Source organism: Thermobia domestica, chromosome 3 (assembly GCF_964235325.1).
Source record: "Thermobia domestica chromosome 3, izTheDome1.hap1.1, whole genome shotgun sequence".
Classification (NCBI taxonomy): Eukaryota; Metazoa; Arthropoda; class Insecta; order Zygentoma; family Lepismatidae; genus Thermobia; species Thermobia domestica.
This window is the reverse complement of record NC_137456.1, coordinates 70161826-70186064: the sequence shown is the minus strand read 5'-3', so window position 1 is coordinate 70186064 and position 24239 is coordinate 70161826. Positions and strand designations below refer to the sequence as shown.

Sequence of the window (24239 nt, the reverse complement as noted above, 5' to 3'; positions counted from 1 at the left end):
TCTTTTTTAGTTTTTTGATACCTCTTAGCAATAGCTTTGGATCTCACCCACTGTTCCAAAGCCTATTTTGCTGACACATTTGCTTCTTGCTCATCGCAACGGAGATTTTACTCACAAATTTTTGCCCTACCCCAACTCTAATAGCAATTTGTCGTGTATATCTTCCTTTCACCAGAAGTGTTTTGACAACTTCCACTTTACGGGAAGAAAGGTCTCTGGCTTTTCAAATTATGCCGCGATTACAGTACTTCATAGAATAAAAGATTAATACACAAAACACGTCAAGATCATTTCTAACTGACCCATTGAAGGCTTTGAATGTCGTAACCGCTTACGACACAATACTTCAGATTGTAACTTGTTGTTCGAAATCACAACAGTTGTCTAAGCTGAATACCACTTTCAGAACTCTTTCCCCTCTACTAATGCCATCTGCTGTTCAACGGTGATATCACCACTTCAAGTCTACAGTAAACAAACGAAGAATCCTATATTGGTGATTTAAACAATTACATTACACGTTCAAGACTTATTAATATCACCCACTGTATTGCATAATAAATGTTCTTTGTTCAATTTTAAATTTACTGCGTTCTTTATGTATACAGTTAGTATTTAATGTTCACTCGTGAAATGTCTAGTGAGCATTTGTCCTAATTAAGTAAACTTTGGTGGATTTTTGTCCTACTCTTAATAAAATACGCTCCGCACAGTATATATTGCAATTCTGAATGTTTGCTTTGTAATATGCCATTACAGTTTAATGTGATTATGTTTTTAATAGGAGGGTGCCCGAAATTTTTTGTACCGACTGTACTTGACGTTTAACAAAAAATTTCTGGCTGTTCATATAATTCGTAATTTTGTTTGTTATTCTATTTCAAATTAACATGGAAAACTGTAAAAAATTTATTAGGAATTATAGTTTTGGGAGTCAATACCTTTATTTATATTTTAAATTAGTTATAAGTCTTGTATATGGATATGTAAATGGATTGTTACAATTCTTACGGTGTCAGTGCTATCTGAAAACATAGGTCCACTATTGGACGGAACTTTTCAGATCAAATAACCAATCTAAAATTCGACAGAATTTTCAGGACCACCCTTCACCTCTCTTTTAGATACCTAGGTCCTTCTAAAATCTAGTTTAATCCAGATTTTACCAAATTTTATTCGTTTCAAAGCCCCACCGCCAAAATGCTTTGTTTTGATTGGAGGATAAACCCACGCTATGATATTAGGGCGCGATTGTTCCCATTCCCTGCAAGGATTTCACTGAAGACGCCGGACTAAGATCTTCCCAGCTCAGAAAGTCAAAAAGGAGCTAGAAAAGCTGCAAATAAAGGTAACATTTGGATTTTATTAACATGTAAAATCGCTGGAGGTCTCAAGGAGCCGTAAAACTATTAAATTTTCAGAACAAAACTGGACTAAAAAGCAAAAATAGGAAGCATAATTTAGTAACGCCATGTTGAGCAGATATAATTAGTGGTGGACGGGTTCTGTGAAGTGCATCAGTTTGCTAGTGGTTCTTAAATATCCAAAGACAGTTTCGGAAGAGTAGTGTTTTTTCCCTTTAAATACTTTTATCCTTAAAACTATTCCTGTTAGAGTTACGTTAGGCCTGCCCCACTGCCGTTTGTTTTCGTCTATGTAGTGGATGTGATTTCGTTTGTATTTATTCATTAGTAACTTGGCGGTATTTAATTTCGTTGTAGTTAAAATAGGTAGAATAATGCACGTTTAAATTTTCAGTAAGGGCTCCTATCTGACTCCCAAATTGGGAGTACGGCTTCCAGCGGAATGAGTTGAACATGTAGTTTGTTCCGGGTTCCTGCCCCTTCAGGGCAGGGGTCCTATTGTTAGTCAACACTTTGATACGTCCCCTCGGGGCATTGACTAAATAATACGTAATTTCTTAACACAGAATGTGATTTAGTAAATACAAGGGCTAGTTGGCCCTGTTCCTTTCTTTCCCTTTTCCTTTCGTTACCTTTCATAGAGCCGATTTAAAATGGTAAAATCTGAATGTTTTCTGTGTATATTTATTAGTATAACATGTATTAATGTAGTGTGTAGTATGGATGTGGCATGTATGTGTATATTTGTAATGTAGTAAACATTTTCTAGTAGTAGTAATTGTGGTAGTTAAGTGATGAAAGAGAGTGTGAGATAATTAAATATGGACAGTGTAGTATTTACTATGCGATATTTTTTTATTATTCCGTCATTAAATGAACTCATACACAATATTTAAAAGTGAACGTAATATAGTACAATAATTCCGTGTACAAGGTCACATTCAGTGGTTCAAGGGTTGATCATATCGTCGCTAGCCTCTAGTGTCAAAAGTCAGTACTAACCGTCATTCTCATGTCGATGTTCTTAGTGATTTAGTTTCCATGGAATTGATCTTTCTTTTCGAAATAAAACCTAGAAGGTATAATTCACAGCCCATATGGATGTACAGTTAGGTTAAGTGACCCAAAATTAATATATTCTGAAAATTACAACATTCTGCTTAGTCTAGAAGTCGAAATATTTAAGTAAATAAACAATACGTAATTTCTTAACAGAAGTCGGGCGATATGATGCTAGTTCTTCGCTTTGAAATTATATTAAATGTTCATTTCTTTCTTTGTGGCTGCAGAATAATTTCATTGTTGTCAGAATTTCATAAATATTAAATATTATCGCAGATAATTCTATTTTCAGTGAACATACGTAGGATTTTCTTTTTTTTTTCGTTCTTAATAAAGCTACCAGGTATTACATAGTATTGTGTGTGTGGTGAAAGAGTCTTGAGTTCGAGTGAGGTTGTCGTGCGGTGGTCGGAATGGGAAATGTTTGTAGTGACTATAGATTTAAAAGTGTTATGATGAAATGTGTATATAGGCTGGGCGTAGATAGAGGAAACAGGGTGTTTGTAAAATATAGCAACGTAGTAAATGAAAAAGATGATGATATGAATATTAATACGAATATGAATATGAAGTATATGAATATTGTAGTATATGAATATATAAGATAGGACACCCATATAGTTAAATATATAGTAGCCCAGTGAATACTTCGCCGCGTGTTGATATATAGATATTGAATAGATACGTGTAGCTACAAACATCTCAGGTTCTGACCCCTGCACCATAATATCACGCGGACCGGAGGGCAATATATAGTCGGACTATGGTAATACTTTGTAGTTTAATGTGTTATAGTAATGATCAACCATAGTAATACCATCTGATAGCATGGGTAGCATCATATAATCGCTGACTAGACATATTGAATAATAAATTATGAAAAGACAATAGTAGTTATACAACAGGGCTGTAGTGAATTATATTTTCTGGTCGGTTTTAAAATAGAATATCCTGCTCCGTGAGATTTTTTTCTTCACGTTACCTACTCGGGCTAGCTTACAATGTTCATGGAGGCGACAGCTCTGACAGGGTTACAGAATCAAAACAATTAATTATTGAAATTTATTATCGCGTACCCGGATGTCGACCCCTAGTCCCTTTAAGTATTTTCATTTCTTTTCTTAGTTTAATTAGACGAGGGAAATTAACGACATCCCAGACTGTGGCGTGTCTGCGCAGGGTAGCTATCGGTGATGTTTTGGTAATTGAAATCACCGATCCAAAATTCAGTTTATTTAATTTTTTTTATTTTCGGCACATCATTAGTTAGGGATATCTTAGCTATTACTTTTACTCTAGTTTCATTACTGTCCTTGAACCTTCTTAGTTCTTCTGAGGGGTCGAATTTTTTTTTCCTTACTTAGAGATTTCAAAATTGGGGACGCAGTTACCTGGTCCCTTCCCCCTCTCCTTTTATCCTGCTGGTCTGGGCCGGATACGGGGCTCGGATTTCAATCTTACAAACAAACTCTTGTGGGATTGGGATCTGATGGACACAGACTTGCATCCTTGGCAGCAGGGCCTCCCTCCTAGTTTACGTATTTAAGTAAACTACCCTCTTTCGGCATATGTGAATATTTTTGGCTATGAGTTGATATATATTTAAATTCGATCACTCTTCTGTGTAGTGAGTAGTACTTTAATCTTTCTCCTTTCGTTGGCGCCGCTTTCTCTCTCTTGTCTCTTTCTTCCTTCTTACTTCGAGAGTTTTCTTTCAACCTCCCCCCCCCCCGATTTTGAACTTGTCGCTTACGATTTATTTAACGTACAACTCTGATCTGATATTACCAGCTGAGATGTTGCAATACACAATTCATGGATAGAGTAGATAATGATTGGGTCCTCCATCACATTTTGACCTATCGCCGAAATGAACAAAGACTTCGTAGTTGACGACACTTAAATTACGTTCTTTCACCGTCGTCCCTTTTAAGTTTTTTTTTAATCCATTGGTCACTTTCCTTTCTGTTTTGGTTTTCGTTTACCTTGTAGTTGACCTGGGCCCAGAAATTGTATTTTAGGTTATCTAGTTATATCTTTAGGATTGCTCTGTGTTACGTGCCTGCCTCACAAAGTTTTCTTTTTTCTTATTATTTAAGCACGAATTGATTATATAGAAGTTGAAATTTATAGACGCGCGGTATCAGGTAAAAAATCAATTTTCTTTTTCATATGTAATGTCGGAAGTCATTTGTTTTCTTGTACTTGCAACCTTTTCAAAAATTATTGTTGGGGTGATTAATTTAAATGTGTGCGCATTTATTATAAATATATATATATATATAGAGAGAGAGAGAGAAATAAATACGTCGAAACGTATATGTACTTAGTATGTGAATATGATTTTAAAGTAAAAGTATGATATTAAATGTATTATATGAATATATGTAAGAGCGCTCGTGTCTGTCCCCCCAAACGTGTATTGGTTGCTATAGTTTACCAGTAAGTTTTCCGACGAGTATAAGAATATAGATTTTGTCAAGAATACCGCCGTGCACTCACGTAATTTTCCTTTTCTTCTGAATAGATGTAAATGATAACCTATGTAATTATTTACTGGCATGTATTAAAAAGTAACGGCAGGTCTAAACGTAATCCACATAATAATGAATATTATCCCTGAATTACCAACCTAAAACCATTGTGGAAAGTGTACCTTGAATCCTTCTCACCTGCATATGTATCCTGTGACTTGACCAGTTTTTTTTTCCTCAATTTAAACCATCATACTCCGTACACCTGTGGAAGATCGTTTCAAATCCGAAACATGTATACATATATACAAAAGTGATCCTAAGGAAAGGTTTCATGACGTGTCCCAGTGTTGAACAAATAACCTGAAATTATTCGATTAATAAATTTGTGAATGGACTATCTAAGAGGAGAAACATCCTCTGGCGAAAGTGATTTTTTTTTTCAAAATCCCGAGATGGGTATAAACGTCGCAGTGTGCGAGTGCAGATATAAACTGCTAAGAGTTACAAACTAAATATAGTCGATGAATGGTTTTTGTAAACCAATAGTTATATATATATATATATATATATATATATATATATATATATATATATATATATATATATATATAGATATATATAAACACAAACTAAGTTAAATGGAGCGAAATGTTTTTGGACACTACGAGTAGTGCGTGATTTGTGATTTGAACGCTCAAAATTATTAATATTTTATTTCTCAATGTGAGGTAGAGACTCATATACGTCCTAATACATCTAAAAGTTTTTTTTCTTTTCTTTCCTCTTTGTCCATATTTTTCTTTAAGTGAAATAAGTGTCTCTGCGTATGTCGCAAATCATAATTTTGCTTTAGCATAGTAATACATGTAATTATTTTTTTTTCTTTTTTCCATTTGTCAAGATGATTGAATATATAAAAATTTACTAAAATATAACTCTATGTATTCTATTAATATATAACCAAGAACTTGTGCTTTTAAGATTTTCTTTGTAATTATTTTTCCTTTTCACTATGAATGTAATAAACTATTTGTATCTTTGTAGTTAGTTGGTTTCCTTTAAACATATATACACTGTCCTGAGTGAGTGAGCGTGTGAATGCATGATAGATTTAATATAAGTAATTTTAGTGATATCATTTGTTGTATTAACATCTATAATATATGTGTCATGTTTTAATATATGTTAAGGTAAATAACCTGGTCATGAAGGACCGCTACTAATGGTTTAAATCGGCTCTAGGAGTGAAACGGAAATAGCAGGATGAGCCTAAATACGACATCTTTCTTCCAGAAGTTGAAACATTTATTGATACGATACATAAATTTGTATTGAGTTTATGAGTTTGATTTTTTTTTTCTTTTTCTTTCTTGGCTAATTCATATGCGTGGTCGATCCTAGAGAACAAAGTTCAGATGCTGGATGGTTATCAATCACCGGTTGGAATAACAGTACGAAGAATGATTTCACTTTTCTCGTTTCCAGGTCTAGGTCTGGGCAACCCCACGATTGTGGTGCCTGGAGCTAGGTCTGGGTGGTATGAGGGAACATGTGTCTATCCCGAAGCATTCCAAAATTGAGTAATCGTTAATAACATTTAGAATGATTCATCTTTCAAGGACTTTCTCGATTTTTTTTACTATATTTCCGGAATTATCCAGTAATCTGTTTCTTATTAAAATACCCTATTTCTTTTCTTTCTTCTTTTTCCTACCTCCTTCTTTTACCCTTCTACTTTCTTCTCTTTCTTTTCTATTTCTGAATGAAAGAAAACGGAGTCATGACTGAGAGTAGTCGCTATTGGCACGGTCAATAAGTTGTTTCGATGAGTTTTCTTCGGGAGTCCGATATGGGATAATTAACAATGAGATGAGTATGCATTGAGGGACGAAGAATAACGATATAATTTATTCAATAACAAGAAAGTTTATTGAAATTTACTTTATTGGAAAATAATCAAGATTTCAATTAGTAGGTGTTGTTTGGTAATCGCCCTCGTTCAAAGAGAATTAATTTTAGCGACTCCTCCACATTAGCTTTTCTTCGTTTACTACTATTTTTTTTTACAAAGATACAAATAGTTTATTACATTCATAGTGAAAAGGAAAAATAATTACAAAGAAAATCTTAAAAGTACAAGTTCTTGGTTATATATTAATAGAATACATAGAGTTATATTTTAGTAAATTTTTATATATTCAATGATCTTGACAAATGGAAAAAAGAAAAAAAATAATTACATGTATTATATCTTAGGCATGCTAAAGCAAAATTATGATTTGCGACATACGCAAAGAGACACTTATTTCACTTAAAGAAAAATATGGACAAAGAGGAAAGAAAAGAAAAAAAAACTTTTAGATGTATTAGGACTTATATGAGTCTCTACCTCACATTGAGAAATAAAATATTAATAATTTTGAGCGTTCAAATCACAAATCACGCACTACTCGTAGTGTCCAAAAACATTTCGCTCCATTTAACTTAGTTTGTGTTTATATATATCTATATATATATATATATATAACTATTGGTTTACAAAAACCATTCATCGACTATATTTAGTTTGTAACTCTTAGCAGTTTATATCTGCACTCGCACACTGCGACGTTTATACCCATCTCGGGATTTTGAAAAAAAAATCACTTTCGCCAGAGGATGTTTCTCCTCTTAGATAGTCCATTCACAAATTTATTAATCGAATAATTTCAGGTTATTTGTTCAACACTGGGACACGTCATGAAACCTTTCCTTAGGATCACTTTTGTATATATGTATACATGTTTCGGATTTGAAACGATCTTCCACAGGTGTACGGAGTATGATGGTTTAAATTGAGGAAAAAAAACTGGTCAAGTCACAGGATACATATGCAGGTGAGAAGGATTCAAGGTACACTTTCCACAATGGTTTTAGGTTGGTAATTCAGGGATAATATTCATTATTATGTGGATTACGTTTAGACCTGCCGTTACTTTTTAATACATGCCAGTAAATAATTACATAGGTTATCATTTACATCTATTCAGAAGAAAAGGAAAATTACGTGAGTGCACGGCGGTATTCTTGACAAAATCTATATTCTTATACTCGTCGGAAAACTTACTGGTAAACTATAGCAACCAATACACGTTTGGGGGGACAGACACGAGCGCTCTTACGTATATTCATATAATACATTTAATATCATACTTTTACTTTAAAATCATATTCACATACTAAGTACATATACGTTTCGACGTATTCATTTCTCTCTCTCTCTCTCTCTATATATATATATATATATATTTATAATAACTGCGCACACATTTAAATTAATCACCCCAACAATAATTTTTGAAAAGGTTGCAAGTACAAGAAAACAAATGACTTCCGACATTACATATGAAAAAGAAAATTGACTTTTTACCTGATACCGCGCGTCTATAAATTTCAACTTCTATATAATCAATTCGTGCTTAAATAATATAAAAAAAGAAAACTTTGTGAGTCAGGCACGTAACACAGAGCATTCCTAAAGATATAACTAGATAACCTAAAATACAATTTCTGGGCCCAGGTCAACTACAAGGTAAACGAAAACCAAAACAGAAAGGAAAGTGACCAATGGATTAAAAAAAAAACTTAAAAGGGACGACGGTGAAAGAACGTAATTTAAGTGTCGTCAACTACGAAGTCTTTGTTCATTTCGGCGATAGGTCAAAATGTGATGGAGGACCCAATCATTATCTACTCTATCCATGAATTGTGTATTGCAACATCTCAGCTGGTAATGTCAGATCAGAGTTGTACGTTAAATAAATCGTAAGCGACAAGTTCAAAATCGGGGGGGGGGGGGGAAGGTTGAAAAAAAATCTCGAAGTAAGTAGGAAGAAAGAGACAAGAGAGAGAAAGCGGCACCAACGAAAGGAGAAAGATTAAAGTACTACTCACTACACAGAAGAGTGATCGAATTTAAATATATATCAACTCATAGCCAAAAATATTCACATATGCCGAAAGAGGGTAGGGAGGCCCTGCTGCCAAGGATGCAAGTCTGTGTCCATCAGATCCCAATCCCACAAGAGTTTGTAAGATTGAAATCCGAGCCCCGTATCCGGCCCAGACCAGCAGGATAAAAGGAGAGGGGGAAGGGACCAGGTAACTGCGTCCCCAATTTTGAAATCTCTAAGTAAGGAAAAAAATTCGACCCCTCAGAAGAACTAAGAAGGTTCAAGGACAGTAATGAAACTAGAGTAAAAGTAATAGCTAAGATATCCCTAACTAATGATGTGCCGAAAATAAAAAAAATTAAATAAACTGAATTTTGGATCGGTGATTTCAATTACCAAAACATCACCGATAGCTACCCTGCGCAGACACGCCACAGTCTGGGATGTCGTTAATTTCCCTCGTCTAATTAAACTAAGAAAAGAAATGAAAATACTTAAAGGGACTAGGGGTCGACATCCGGGTACGCGATAATAAATTTCAATAATTAATTGTTTTGATTCTGTAACCCTGTCAGAGCTGTCGCCTCCATGAACATTGTAAGCTAGCCCGAGTAGGTAACGTGAAGAAAAAAAAATCTCACGGAGCAGGATATTCTATTTTAAAACCGACCAGAAAATATAATTCACTACAGCCCTGTTGTATAACTACTATTGTCTTTTCATAATTTATTATTCAATATGTCTAGTCAGCGATTATATGATGCTACCCATGCTATCAGATGGTATTACTATGGTTGATCATTACTATAACACATTAAACTACAAAGTATTACCATAGTCCGACTATATATTGCCCTCCGGTCCGCGTGATATTATGGTGCAGGGGTCAGAACCTGAGATGTTTGTAGCTACACGTATCTATTCAATATCTATATATCAACACGCGGCGAAGTATTCACTGGGCTACTATATATTTAACTATATGGGTGTCCTATCTTATATATTTTTCATATACTACAATATTCATATACTTCATATTCATATTCGTATTAATATTCATATCATCATCTTTTTCATTTACTACGTCGCTATATTTTACAAACACCCTGTTTCCTCTATCTACGCCCAGCCTATATACACATTTCATCATAACACTTTAAAATCTATAGTCACTACAAACATTTCCCATTCCGACCACCGCACGACAACCTCACTCGAACTCAAGACTCTTTCACCACACACACAATACTATGTAATACCTGGTAGCTTTATTAAGAACGAAAAAAAAAGAAAATCCTACGTATGTTCACTGAAAATAGAATTATCTGCGATAATATTTAATGTTTATGAAATTCTGACAACAATGAAATTATTCTGCAGCCACAAAGAAAGAAATGAACATTTAATATAATTTCAAAGCGAAGAACTAGCATCATATCGCCCGACTTCTGTTAAGAAATTACGTATTGTTTATTTACTTAAATATTTCGACTTCTAGACTAAGCAGAATGTTGTAATTTTCAGAATATATTAATTTTGGGTCACTTAACCTAACTGTACATCCATATGGGCTGTGAATTATACCTTCTAGGTTTTATTTCGAAAAGAAAGGTGAATTCCATGGAAACTAAATCACTAAGAACATCGACATGAGAATGACGGTTAGTACTGACTTTCGACACTAGAGGCTAGCGACGATATGATCAACCCTTGAACCACTGAATGTGACCTTGTACACGGAATTATTGTACTATATTACGTTCACTTTTAAATGTTGTGTATGAGTTCATTTAATGACGGAATAATAAAAAAATATCGCATAGTAAATACTACACTGTCCATATTTAATTATCTCACACACTCTTTCATCACTTAACTACCACAATTACTACTACTAGAAAATGTTTACTACATTACAAATATACACATACATGCCACATCCATACTACACACTACATTAATACATGTTATACTAATAAATATACACAGAAAACATTCAGATTTTACCATTTTAAATCGGCTCTATGAAAGGTAACGAAAGGAAAAGGGAAAGAAAGGAACAGGGCCAACTAGCCCTTGTATTTACTAAATCACATTCTGTGTTAAGAAATTACGTATTGTTTAATCAATGCCCCGAGGGGACGTATCAAAGTGTTGACTAACAATAGGACCCCTGCCCTGAAGGGGCAGGAACCCGGAACAAACTACATGTTCAACTCATTCCGCTGGAAGCCGTACTCCCAATTTGGGAGTCAGATAGGAGCCCTTACTGAAAATTTAAACGTGCATTATTCTACCTATCTTAACTACAACGAAATTAAATACCGCCATGTTACTAATGAATAAATACAAACGAAATCACGTCCACTACATAGACGAAAACAAACGGCAGTGGGGCAGGCCTAACGTAACTCTAACAGGAATAGTTTTAAGGATAAAAGTATTTAAAGGGAAAAAACACTACTCTTCCGAAACTGTCTTTGGATATTTAAGAACCACTAGCAAACTGATGCACTTCACAGAACCCGTCCACCACTAATTATATCTGCTCAACATGGCGTTACTAAATTATGCTTCCTATTTTTGCTTTTTAGTCCAGTTTTGTTCTGAAAATTTAATAGTTTTACGGCTCCTTGAGACCTCCAGCGATTTTACATGTTAATAAAATCCAAATGTTACCTTTATTTGCAGCTTTTCTAGCTCCTTTTTGACTTTCTGAGCTGGGAAGATCTTAGTCCGGCGTCTTCAGTGAAATCCTTGCAGGGAATGGGAATAATCGCGCCCTAATATCATAGCGTGGGTTTATCCTCCAATCAAAACAAAGCATTTTGGCGGTGGGGCTTTGAAACGAATAAAATTTGGTAAAATCTGGATTAAACTAGATTTTAGAAGGACCTAGGTATCTAAAAGAGAGGTGAAGGGTGGTCCTGAAAATTCTGTCGAATTTTAGATTGGTTATTTGATCTGAAAAGTTCCGTCCAATAGTGGACCTATGTTTTCAGATAGCACTGACACCGTAAGAATTGTAATAATCCATTTACATATCCATATACAAGACTTATAACTAATTTAAAATATAAATAAAGGTATTGACTCCCAAAACTATAATTCCTAATAAATTTTTTACAGTTTTCCATGTTAATTTGAAATAGAATAACAAACAAAATTACGAATTATATGAACAGCCAGAATTTTTTTGTTAAACGTCAAGTACAGTTGGTACAAAAAATTTCGGGCACCCTCCTATTAAAAACATAATCACATTAAACTGTAATGGCATATTGGTTTCAGAAGTCTGGTAAAATATGCTTTTTAAACATTTTTTTATTATTTATTTATTTTTGTTTTAGGAATTTGTCTTGGGATTCTCGTATCTCCATTCGAAAGAAACGAATTTCTTAACAAATTATGTAATTAATTCTTAGAATGAAATAGGTTGTATTATGTAATTCGTGTATAAGTGCAGAACAGATAGTGATAATAACGATCTTAGTAGTACAAATATAGCTGTTACTGTTGGAATTAGATACGTTCGTAACATTATTGCCAACTAGTTGCTGCATCATCCCAATTTCGTGTGGTGGTGGCGAATTTCAGAACTAAAGCAAGTGAATGATAAAGGCACAAGTCCTAAATGGCAGAAGTCCTAAAAGCCAGAAGTCCTAAACTGCAGAAGTCCTAAAATGCAGAAGTCCTAAAGTGCAGAAGTCCTAAAGTGCAGAAGTCCTAAAATTTAGGTCTAGTGCCCATATTTTTAGGACTTCTGCATTTTAGGACTTCTGCACTTTAGGACTTCTGGATGTCACCCTCAGGAAATACAGGAACAGTTCTTAGGTATCAAAATGAGAAAGGAGCGATAACTTGCGGCATGGTTTGAAAACTCAGGAAAATTTTCTCCTTTACGATCTCACTAACTTATTCTCTGGTATTCCAAATTACTGTTTCTTTTCATACGAATCATAGTTATAGTATTTTGTTATAGCGTGTTCTTTTGACATATTATTATTATTATTATTATTATTATTATTATTATTATTATTATTATTATTATTATTATTATTATTATTATTATTATTATTATTCGAAATTTATAAGAAGACCTTCGACAGCAAAGAGGACTCGTAAACGGAGAAAAATTTGAAACAGAATCAGATTAATATTCATAAAGGTTCTACAGATTACTAGAATGACGAAAATGGTTATAAAAATAAAACTAGTTGCGGTCTTTACGAAACTTAGAAAGCCAAACATAAGGCTGTGAAAAGAGCAGCGAGAGATCCAAGAAATGTAAAATGTAATTCGATGAGGAATATATACATGTGAACAACGGAAAGGTATTATATTACAGTGACTTCAGAATTCGAGCACTGAATAGATAAATATTCGAAAATAATAAATATAAAATTACTTTTAGGAGCAAGAAGCACGAATATGTGAGAGACAAGATAGCGGGAATAGAAAACAATAAAAATAAGGGATTTGTGTAAAGTTATTAATTGACACATAAAAGAGTATTATCCCAGATGGAATGTGATTCCGGATGGAAAAAGGTAACCATCCTGGCTGATCCCAAAAAGTAGCAGTAAAATATAAATGGTATTTCAGTAGCTTGTTAAATAACGGGTAATTACGAATGAATGGAACAACTATTATTTGTTGTCGAAAGATGCGTGAGAAAACAATTAATAGGAAATATCTCGCCTAAGTTTAGTACGTAAATTGTGTTTCGACGTTTTTTGAATAAGCATCTTTCTCATTGCTGGATTGGCCATATGTTACTGATTTTGATGGGATATATCACAAATAGCCACTCAGCTCACCCACACATACCCCTTCAATTTTTTCGTGTCAGGATACATGAAGGATGTTATCTTCGTGTTACCAGTGTCTTAAATGTATGAAGTTACAACATCGTATAGCTACAGCTGCCTGATTCATAGTGGGCAATGTGCTGCCCTTACATAACAAGAATTTGTCTATCGTCTGAATACACACAGAGTGGAACATTTATCTTGAAACTTCCTTGTGACTTAAACTAATCGATAAAAATCGATAAAGCTTTGTAACGTGCAAATATTGACAGGGGCGTCATTATTTGTAATACTCACCAACACCAGAATATTAAACATAAACAATTTGCTGAACAAAACAATATATTCACATAAAAAACTACATACGTGTTACAGTTTCGCCAACTAACATTTTGGATTCATCAGACACTATCTGATAGTGTCTGATGAAGCCAAAGTGTTAGTTTGCGAAACTGTAACTCGTATGTAGTTTTTTATGTGAATATATTGTTTTGCTCAGCAAATAGTTTGTTTGTGTTTAAGTATATACAAAGCAAAGTTTTTGCTTACGGAAAATATTCCAGAATATTAAGTACGTCAGGTTATTACGTATTTCAAATTGCATGTTACACGAATACTTACAATACCAAATTTATTATTCAGTATTACAAACTAAGCACACTACAACACCATTAATTTTATATAATAAGTGTAAAACGATAATCCGACTTACTGGAATCTATAAATTCAGACTAAAAGTGCTTATTTCTGTCATTGGCTGAAGCTTGTGTTAAAGAAATTACCATTAACGTATTTAGCCATTAGCTAATAATGTCTACTATATTAAACAATACATTCTTGATACACGTAAAAATGTACGGGAAACAATTTTCCTGACATGTGTAAGAATGGAATGTTTTGAACTTCAAGAGTATCTAACTCACAAACTTCAGTGCTGATAAATCTGATATTTTAATGGTAAGTAAAGTGCTCTTACTATCTTTTTTCGTTGTACTTTATACAGGGTGTTACAAAAATGTGTCACAATATTTTGGGAGCAAATTCCTTACATCAAAATAAAATTAAAAAAAAAAATGTTCATATGGACCTGTGCTCAAAAATGGATAATTTCGGAGTTATAGGGTGGCGAAAACGTGAAACATGTGAATTTTATAAGTCCATAGCTCCACTACTATGGGACCTATCGTAGTAAGGTAAAGATATCACTGAGGAATTGGTATGTGAATTATCCAAATATCCATGTTTAAGAATGCTCCAGTACTTGCACACCAATTTTTAGAGAGGTAGGTGGAGAGAGATCAAGTACTTCCAAACAGGCTCCATAGTTTCTCAGTGATGTCTTGACCCGACTACGATCGGTCCTATAGTAGTGGAACTATGGACTTTTAAAGTTTATTTTTTATGTTTTCGGCACCCTATAACTACGAAAGTATGCACTTCCGATCACAGGTCCATATGAACTTTTTTTTTCTTACTTTGATGTCAGGCTATTCCCAAAATATTGTGACAAATTTGTATAACACCTTGTATACTTACGCACAAAAATTTAACATATTAATTGTTTATACAATGAATTCTCGCTGATTCAGACGAAAAGGGTAAGGTTATTCCAAGTTACGGTATGTTCGCAATGTAAAATTAAAAAAAGAAGAAGAAGAAGAAGTTGTCTCTAAGGAATCGAAATCAACATTTTATCTACAGTGGCAGTATAAACTTTAATATAATAACTTAAAAATACATTACAGTACTAACATACATTAAGCACTAAGGAGAAGTACCTGACAGTGTGCAGAAAAATAATACCACCAAATTCTGGGAGGCGATTCCTTATATCAAATGAGAAAAAAGTTCTAAAACTTAGGTCAAAAAACATCTGCTTTAAGAATATCTACTTATAGGCGCTATTATTATTATTATTATTATTATTATTATTATTATTATTATTATTATTAAGTATTCTGCCTTTTGGCAGGTCCTAGGACTAGTGAGGTTTTGCTTTTTTCTTATTTCTTCTTAATTTTGAGTTTGGACTTGGAAATGTTTCTTCCACGTTTCTCGATTTTCAGCTTCCTCTTTTAACTCCCAATATTTTCTTGTATTTTTCAAATCATCGTTCACTTGTGTTCTTCTTCTTCCTATTCCTCGCTTTCCTTCTATCTTTCCTTCTATGGTGGTATGAGGAAGACAATTTTTTCGCAAGATGTGTCCAATCCAATTGGCTAGGGTACATATTCTTAAGAAAAGAGGCCCATCCTCCGTCTTTGTCCAAGAGATTGTACTCCGTGTTTGTTACTGTAATTGAATATTTCCTTCTTCTCTGGGAAGATCATCAGGACCATTTTTATTATTGTCACCAAATCCTTACTTGTACATCTTCTATTGTAAGTTACGTTTTCTTTAAAGAACAATTAGTGCCTGGAGGTGAATTGTCAATTGAAAATTAATTCACAGAACTAGCTTTCAGAAGAAAACTCATACACAAGCTAAAATAAGTGTACAAAATTCACAAAACTTGTAGTGTGTTAAATCTGCCAGTAGAATTAATGTTTACAACAACCAAAAACAAATTGAGGAACAACCACATGGAACATAAATTAAAGACATATTATGGAATTTCGCATAAATTACTAATGTGAATAGTGTTTTGTAAAAACAGTGAATTGACGGGACAATCAAAAATCGAAATTAAGTCACCGAATACTTTGCAGTAATTGTTCTTTAAAGAAAACGAAACTTATAATTGGAGATGCAAAAGTAAGGATTCGGTGATTACTTTAATAAAAATGGTGCAGATGACGTTCACAGAGAGGAAGAGAATATTCAATTAAAGTAACAAACACAGAGACACAAGATGGGTCACGTTTCCTGTTTTTAGAATTATAAACCGCCGAAAATGTGAAATATCAAGTTTTAAAACTCCCTGGCTTGAAAACTAGGATCTGTTAAGAAGAAGAAGAATCTAGCTTGAGTTGTGATGTACCGAATCCCAGTCTGGCGCACATCAATCTCTTCTGTTACTGAACTAGAATTTTATGAAGCAAACCTCAAATAACCAGATGTGATCTGAAAATTATTTTAAAGAGTCATCCAGCTTTGTAGATATTTTAAATTAAATAAACTTGATTCTTCAGCGTTGCTTTATTATTATTATTATTGCAGTATGTACTTGTATAACTTTATACTATCTTACTGTTACAAAAAAAAAAAAGAAAAGAAAAAAAGAAAGAGTATTGACAGTTAGTATTTGATTTCATTTTATTGGTATGAAAGAAACTGATGTATAAGATGTTAATAAATAAACATAAGTTATGTTGAATATTGTTTGCATTACATTATTTGTTAAATACAAATATAAAATAAAGCGTAATATGTAAAAATGTAAAATATAATAAATAAATAAATGAAACATAATGTGAGTTGTTCTACAAATCCTTTTAACTTCCATAAAATAACCCTTTTTTTTTAGTACCGGTAAATACTGCGTATTACCTCATCGGATATGATCAGATACAACGGTACAAAGATTTTATATTAATAACTGTAGACTGGAATAAGTAACGATGATCTTGAGCAAACAGATCTGCTTCCGTGTTCCTGTACTATTTTATGCCCAAATCACCATCTGCTGTTGACTGTTTATAATTCTGTTCCGGATATAATTATAATCTGTGAAATAACACATTCTTAATTTTAAGTCAAGATAAATTGATGAACTTGTTTTCCTAAATGCAAGTGGAGTTCCATCATTATTATTAAATAAATTTAAATTTATTTAGGTTTATTGCTTTTAAATTTGGTATCATTTCCCTACAGCCCTATGATTTTACACCTCATAGAAGTTAAAATTTATACTGGTTTAGGTGCTGTAGATTCATTGTTACGGAGAAACCTAAATAGAAGCTTTTAAACGTATATTCTCTGTTTCAAAACTTGGCAGAGATATTTGCTAGAATCTAATATTTCAAGATATATCCCTCGTTTTTCATTTACTTGGATAGTATAGCCTCAGCGAAGCTAAGTGGAACAGTCATATGTTTTCCATTGGAAATGTAAGTCTTTTTGTAGGGATAGTGTTACGCTAGTGTGATAGACAAAAGTCTTAAAATCTGATAACATGTGACTATAGAGCGTCCCACTCTTAGATTGCAGTACAGAGTAAATGGAGCGCGCTGTTGCCACATTTCTTCCGCCGTATGTTTTCTTTCGAAGAAAGAACAAGAAAGAGTGATGAATCTGTAAATAAATCCTTCTTAAATTTATATATTTTCAACTCTTTTGTCATTCCAATCGCGCAAATTCATTTAGAACGGCGAATTGGAGGGTACGAAATAACAGTCTAGCAATTGTGTGTTAGAAGTTTTTTTTTTTTTTTTTTATGATGGTTTATAAATCGTTGCAATAAAATTTTGATGGAAGCAATACGAAATCGAGAGAACATATGAAACGAATAGAAAACAGATGATTGAAATAAATGGCAGGCTAAACACTTCTAAACAGAAATTTCCTGCACCGATTGTGCGGAAAACTAAGGAATAGCAATGGGTAAGATACTGCTACTGAAGTTGGATAAGAGTGAAAACTGGAGTAAGGGGATAGTGATAAGTGACGAGAAAATGTGACGTACGAGAACGCTCATTCGTCTGTGTACACAAAATATCCGCTAATCCAATTCCGTTTGTCAGACAAGTTACATAATAAAGTATATTGTGAAGGCGGCTTCTTCCCACTTCTGATGTTTAAGATTGTATCATGAAGGACGTGCTAGAGGGTATGGTGGCAGGAAAAAGAGGGAGGGGACGAAAAGAGACTATAATTACTGGATGATATCAAAATAGAAAAATAATGCGTGAAGACGAAGAAGTTAACCGAAGACCGTGGATCATGGAAGCTTCTGAGTTGCAGCAAGTGGTCTGCCAATAAAATATGATGATGCTGATGATGACATATGCAATAATGAATAGGAACTGAACCTCCTAGTTCCTATACTCACTTCTGACACCTCAGACACACAATATCAGTCTGGAAACAGAAGAAGAGTGAAAATAAACACCATTATATCCGTTCTAAACAAACGCGCAAGTTGTGACTTTAAATCACGTATAGTGACAGCCAACAAGATACAAATCATTGGGCGAGGAAACAAAACCAAACAGAATTATCAAACCCTGCTTCCTAAAGAAGCATTGGGGGGGGGGGGGGATAAATAGACCTTTCATTCTGCTTTGTGAGCTCATAAAGTTATTTGTTATGAACGCTTTTGTCATTTTCATCTGTGTATTCAAAGTAAATAAGAGAAGTGGAATTGCAAACGAAACCAACTTTTATTGTCAAAATTGTCAGCATCTGAAACAGCATTAAGGACTACATGCGAACCATAATGAATCAATTACAAAACTAATTGGTTTTGCGTGCGTGCAACTCAAGGAAAACAAGCAAAGTAAGTAGTGGAACTTAAGATTGAGTGGAGTTGACGGAATGCTTATCGTAGGTGAGGTCCAGGATTCGATTTTGCGAATATGCTTCCGTTAAGCAGTAGATTCGTGCTCGCATAGCATCAACAGTAAACACTCATCGGTATAGCACAATACTCTACATCAGTAACTTTAAAACAAATATTATAAGGAAAATAACATTGGCAAGATTTGTCAGGGCCTTTCTTCTGGTCAGATGCGCGCGCTTTGGAAAGTTGACTCTTAACACTAAAAGTCATAAAACCTAAATAAAGAAAGATATCGACCTGCAATTTGTTTTAAAAATAACTTCAATCCTTTCTCAATATTTTTCTCGCTTTGCACCCCCATCTAACCTGAAAAATAAAAAAGTTTCTCACTAGTCAACTTTTTATATATTGCATTGCAATAGTATACGCACTTTGTCTTACATTTTATTTTTTATTTTAAAATTCAAAAAGTTTTTTTGAATGCAGACTTTTCCAACACTGGCACCAAATATGGTGTTAATAGCTGTATAAGTTTCAATGGTGTATCTCTTAGAGTTCCGAACTTATGACGTGATATATTTAACGCGACGTTAGAATTTGCCATTAGCAAGATTTCACTCTTTCAATGTATTTCAATACTTGAAAATTCTTCTCGATGTGAGAAAATCAGATTATTTGATAGAGAATACAATGTTCTACAATAAAGACAACAAAAGAAACTATTTCTAAAATTCAGGCTAAGTTTGGCAACAATGGGCATAAGGAAAAGCATTGCCATTTACTCCTGTACTGCAATCTAAGGGTGGGACGCTCTATAGAAATTTCCTTGTGCGTAGCTAATATTGTGATAAAGGTAAGGGTAAGGGTTTGTTTCAAAATTTCTGAACAAGGAATTACTTATGTAATTCGTTAATTTATAAACTTGGCTACGAAAATTGGAAAGTGGAGGAGAGAATGGGTATGGTATACAGAAGGTTAATTCACCTAAGATGGCCAAAGTTTGTGCACTCACCTGCTCACGACAATCCTTTCTTCCAACAACGGTTGTGCTCGATGTGGTGGCCACGAGCCTGGACTATCGCCCTGCAACGCAATTTCCACTGAGGCAGTGCGCGTTGAAGGTGTGGGAGGGAAATTGTAGACCACACCTCTTGACAAGCTTTCCAGAGCCCCGCTCTGGTGGTGGGACACCTTCGCTCGAGGCCTTGTTTCAGAAGGTCAAAGGCGCAGAAATCCATCGGCGACGCATCTGGTGACTTCACAGGTATGGACGAGAAAGGTATAACAGACGCACCAGTCCCCGTGTCCATACGCCGATAATACGCGACAGAATTGCGAGAAATGTGACTGGATGTTTTGTTCATGTAGATCCACACCTTCCCTGTGTCTCTGCTATACAACTATGGGATGTGCGTTGTGTATAAGGGTTCCATGATGTTCGTTTGAAAGTAGGCTGCTTCACCTTGGCCTCCGAACCCACACGATGCATTGGCAACTTCCCACGGGTGCAGAAATCTGCCACCACCATGAAACATTTCGAGAACTTCTCGCGACACTCACGGACGAACTCGACGCGGCCCTTAGCATCATGTGGTGAATAAAAAATAGCCCTGGGCTTACTGGTGTCATCAAGGTATATCTTGGCTTCATCCAAAGTGACAACCCGCTGCCATTTGTCACCTGAGAGATAGTGCTCGTACAACTTCCTTGCGTTCGTGAGTCTCTTGAATGTGCCTTGGTGATAACTTGTTCCCCATCGCCTTATGACGTTTTTTCAGTTCCATGATACGACATGCTATGCTCTGTGATATCATGCATAAGGTGGCAAGGTTGCTTTGGGTGGGGGGTTCTCCTTCACAACTGAAACCCTGATGTTTCCCATAACACGTGGTGTCGTGGCTGGATATGCCCGTTTCCTTTTTACTCTCACGACTTGATCCTTATATTTAAGGCCGGTGCTTATACACCGCTGGCTTACCCTTGCTACTGTACGCCTGCTGATATTGTTGCCCCTTGCCGCACACATTTTTACAATCACTGATGCACTGAATTGTGTATCGGAAAGTACACATATGTACCCTTCCCAAAAAGGTGTCACTTTAACAGACATAATAGCTGTTCAACACAACAACTTTCACACATCGTTGTACGTGACTCACTACTGCATTCACGGACTACAGACTTCTGGTTCCTTCTCCTACGCTGTGCTCGTCATCAGCTCTGTAAAATTGGCCACCTTAGGTGAATTGACCTTCTGTATAACAGTACAATAATACCTTGGAATCCGTTCCAGAATGCCGTTGGAATTCTTAGACAACTTTTCCTACTTTAAAATAATAGAAACGAGATTAATCCCCTTTTTAACTTACAGTAAATGCACTGAATTTGGAGATAAAATTATGTACGGTATTACATTATGGAAGATAAAATTACTTCAAACAGGCACAACAAACAGTTATCTGCGAAAATCATGTGAGATGCTTTCATTGCAGTTTCCGATAACGAAGTGAACGACAAAGCATACCGAATTCTGGGAAACATACGAACAAACACATGAATAAGATTTCGATAATGCCAGATGTTCGGGTTCCAAATTCGAATCCTGGAGTGTGTGCGGATTCCGGGATACGTTATGCTGTTTCTAGAGAGAGCATGAGTATAAACTCAACATAATTTGTGCAAAGAGAAACTATCTTCCCCAACTTTGAATTACAACGTCAGGAGTTGGGAAAGACGAATTGATTGGAGTGTAATAGAAACAAGAATAGTCGCTAGAATGTAAACTTCCAGAGTGTAGCAGGTTACTAGTATTTGAGCTTTAATATTTTCAACCTCGATGCGTTTTATTCAAAGAAAAATAACGATTTATTTGTCCATCCATCGTGGAAGAATATCTAAATGTACGGTTGATTTCATTAGTAAGAGCGCTAGTTGAAAAACAATTTCAGAACTTAATGAATCAAACTTAAATGTGACGCAATGAAAAAGTCCTAGCAAATATATTTTGCCCAACCAAAAATAAAATAACTATCAGCCATCACAACGAGTTGCATACATCATGGGATTTCTGGATGAAAATTATATTATCATCTAAAAGTTACCATCATATTTGTGTATTAATTTGTTCTGTCTACATTATGAGTACAGAATATTGACAAATATAAATATTTGTTTGGAATGGAGAGTAAAGAGCAGCATTAACTGGACAGCGTGGTGAATGCATAATTTGTAGATACGTTTTCTTGGTATACTCACTCCATTTGTTCAACTTTAGTATTCCACTTACTATTTCAGTGTTTATTTACGTTTGTTATTCCTGCAGAATATACAGAACTGAAAGGTCATGGCTAATGGCTTCAATTTATGTACAGCGTCAATTTGAATGACTTCTTTCAGCATGTAGAAAATTTAACTAATATTAAATATAGCGATATAAATTTCGTGCAGAAAAATAGATGTCATTACCATAAATCTTCTTATATTATTCTTTTGATATTATAAGACAGTAATTTTTATCTGATTCGAATGACATTTGTAGAAGAAGTTCATTGCATTGATAAGGAATTAATTGATCAAAAATATATAATTGATTACGTAAGATAATATTAAAAGTATATTAGTGTGATTTATTTCCCTCTTGTTTACAGGTATGATACACAGAACTCTTCAGAAGTTGGTTCATCAATAGCGTCACACAAGCCAACCAGTCGAAGCTCAGATATTGCAGTGAACATATTTAACCATTTACTTAAGTCATCTCACGTACGAACTACGTGGGGCGCAAAACGGCGTTATACTCGTACATGCAAGATATGTTCCAAAGTATGTGAGACTCAATACGAATACCAGTGTCACATGAAAAATGACCATTCGGAAGAACGTCCATTTACGTGCGAAATATGTTTCATGCCGTTCAGGATGAAACAACACCTAAAAGGTCATTATGAGATTCATCAGTCGGTGAAACCTTTTACGTGCAAGGTATGCAATTACAGTTCTCATCGAAAAAATAATCTGAAAAAACATTATTTTATAAAGCATCGTGACTTTATACATGCTGTGTAGAACTTTTTTTCTTCAGTAAACAGTAGTTAATGCTGAGAGAGCTTATAGATATGAGTATTTGAAGTGGCATTGAATGACTTACATAGCAAGGAAAAAAAAAATAGAAAAAAAAAAAACACACTTCGGAGAATAGGACAAAAGAGATGGCCATTTGGGAAAACTTTCCAGTGCTGAACAAATTTGAAACAAGAAGAAGCTCAAAACAACAATGTATTATTGGCTAGAAATGTTAGATACGGAAATCAAGTTAGTAGAATGTGTTTACGACAAAATTTTCACTGGTACTGTTCAAGATATTCCTCAGACTTAGCCCCACTTCATGCAGAATAGAAGATTAGGATCTCCATTTCCTTTCGGAAAACTCAAACATTGATCACTTACCGAAAATCTTTCCACTGTAGTTTTACTCTTTTTACTGTTTAAGCATCTTTAATATGTGATTTCTGGATTTTAGAATATAGTTCCCTAACAAGTCTTTCCTACATGTTTTTTTTTTTTTTTTTTTTTTTTTTTCACCTGTTGATGCCAAGTCTAATATGTATATGTAAACCTTTTCTCACAATTCTCTGATGTTTGCTTTCACAGCTCTTTTGTTTTTCAAATATACATAACGTGAGTAACACATTTCACTATTTGTAAATGGTAAAGTCAAAAATTTTAAAATGATCTAGTTTTCTAAATAAATTTCTGTATCAAGATAACTCGCAGTTTAATTTTCTTATTGATCGTCTGAATTATATTTATCCCAGATTGCTGTATTCTTTCTCAAGATACAGAGAAAAGGTCCGAGCATGGTTAAGGAATACACTTACTCCTTTCTAATAAAATAATTTCTTTTGTCGTACTTTAAAACTGTCCTCAACACAGACGAGTGAAATATCCACTTGAGAATACAAAGTGACTTACAAATGCAAGAAAAATTAGAAGAGTGAGTTGTAAGTCTTTTAATATTTCTACGACCTAAACAGCAGGCGCGTGTATACGCCGTGATCGAGCGTAAATGCAAGGTCAAACTAGCCCAAGAGATAGCGTGACAGTCGGACTTTGTAACACGGAGGCTAGCACTACGTCAGTTTGTCAGTCAGTTT

At 34.4% G+C, this 24239-nt stretch overlaps 1 protein-coding gene across 4 annotated transcripts in view; it reads left to right on the top strand.

Annotated features, from left to right (window-relative positions):
* LOC145680488 (uncharacterized) overlaps positions 1-24239 on the top strand; it is a 158123-nt gene that overhangs the window by 39108 nt on the left and 94776 nt on the right. For 2 of the 4 annotated variants that reach the window (XM_081751066.1, XM_081751067.1), the window contains exon 4: positions 22734-23067. The exons of the other annotated variants lie outside the window; for them this stretch is intronic. In XM_081751066.1, coding sequence (XP_081607192.1) covers positions 22734-23067 — 334 coding nt within the window. The remainder of the gene's footprint in view (positions 1-22733; positions 23068-24239) is intronic. 4 annotated transcript variants of the gene reach the window in all.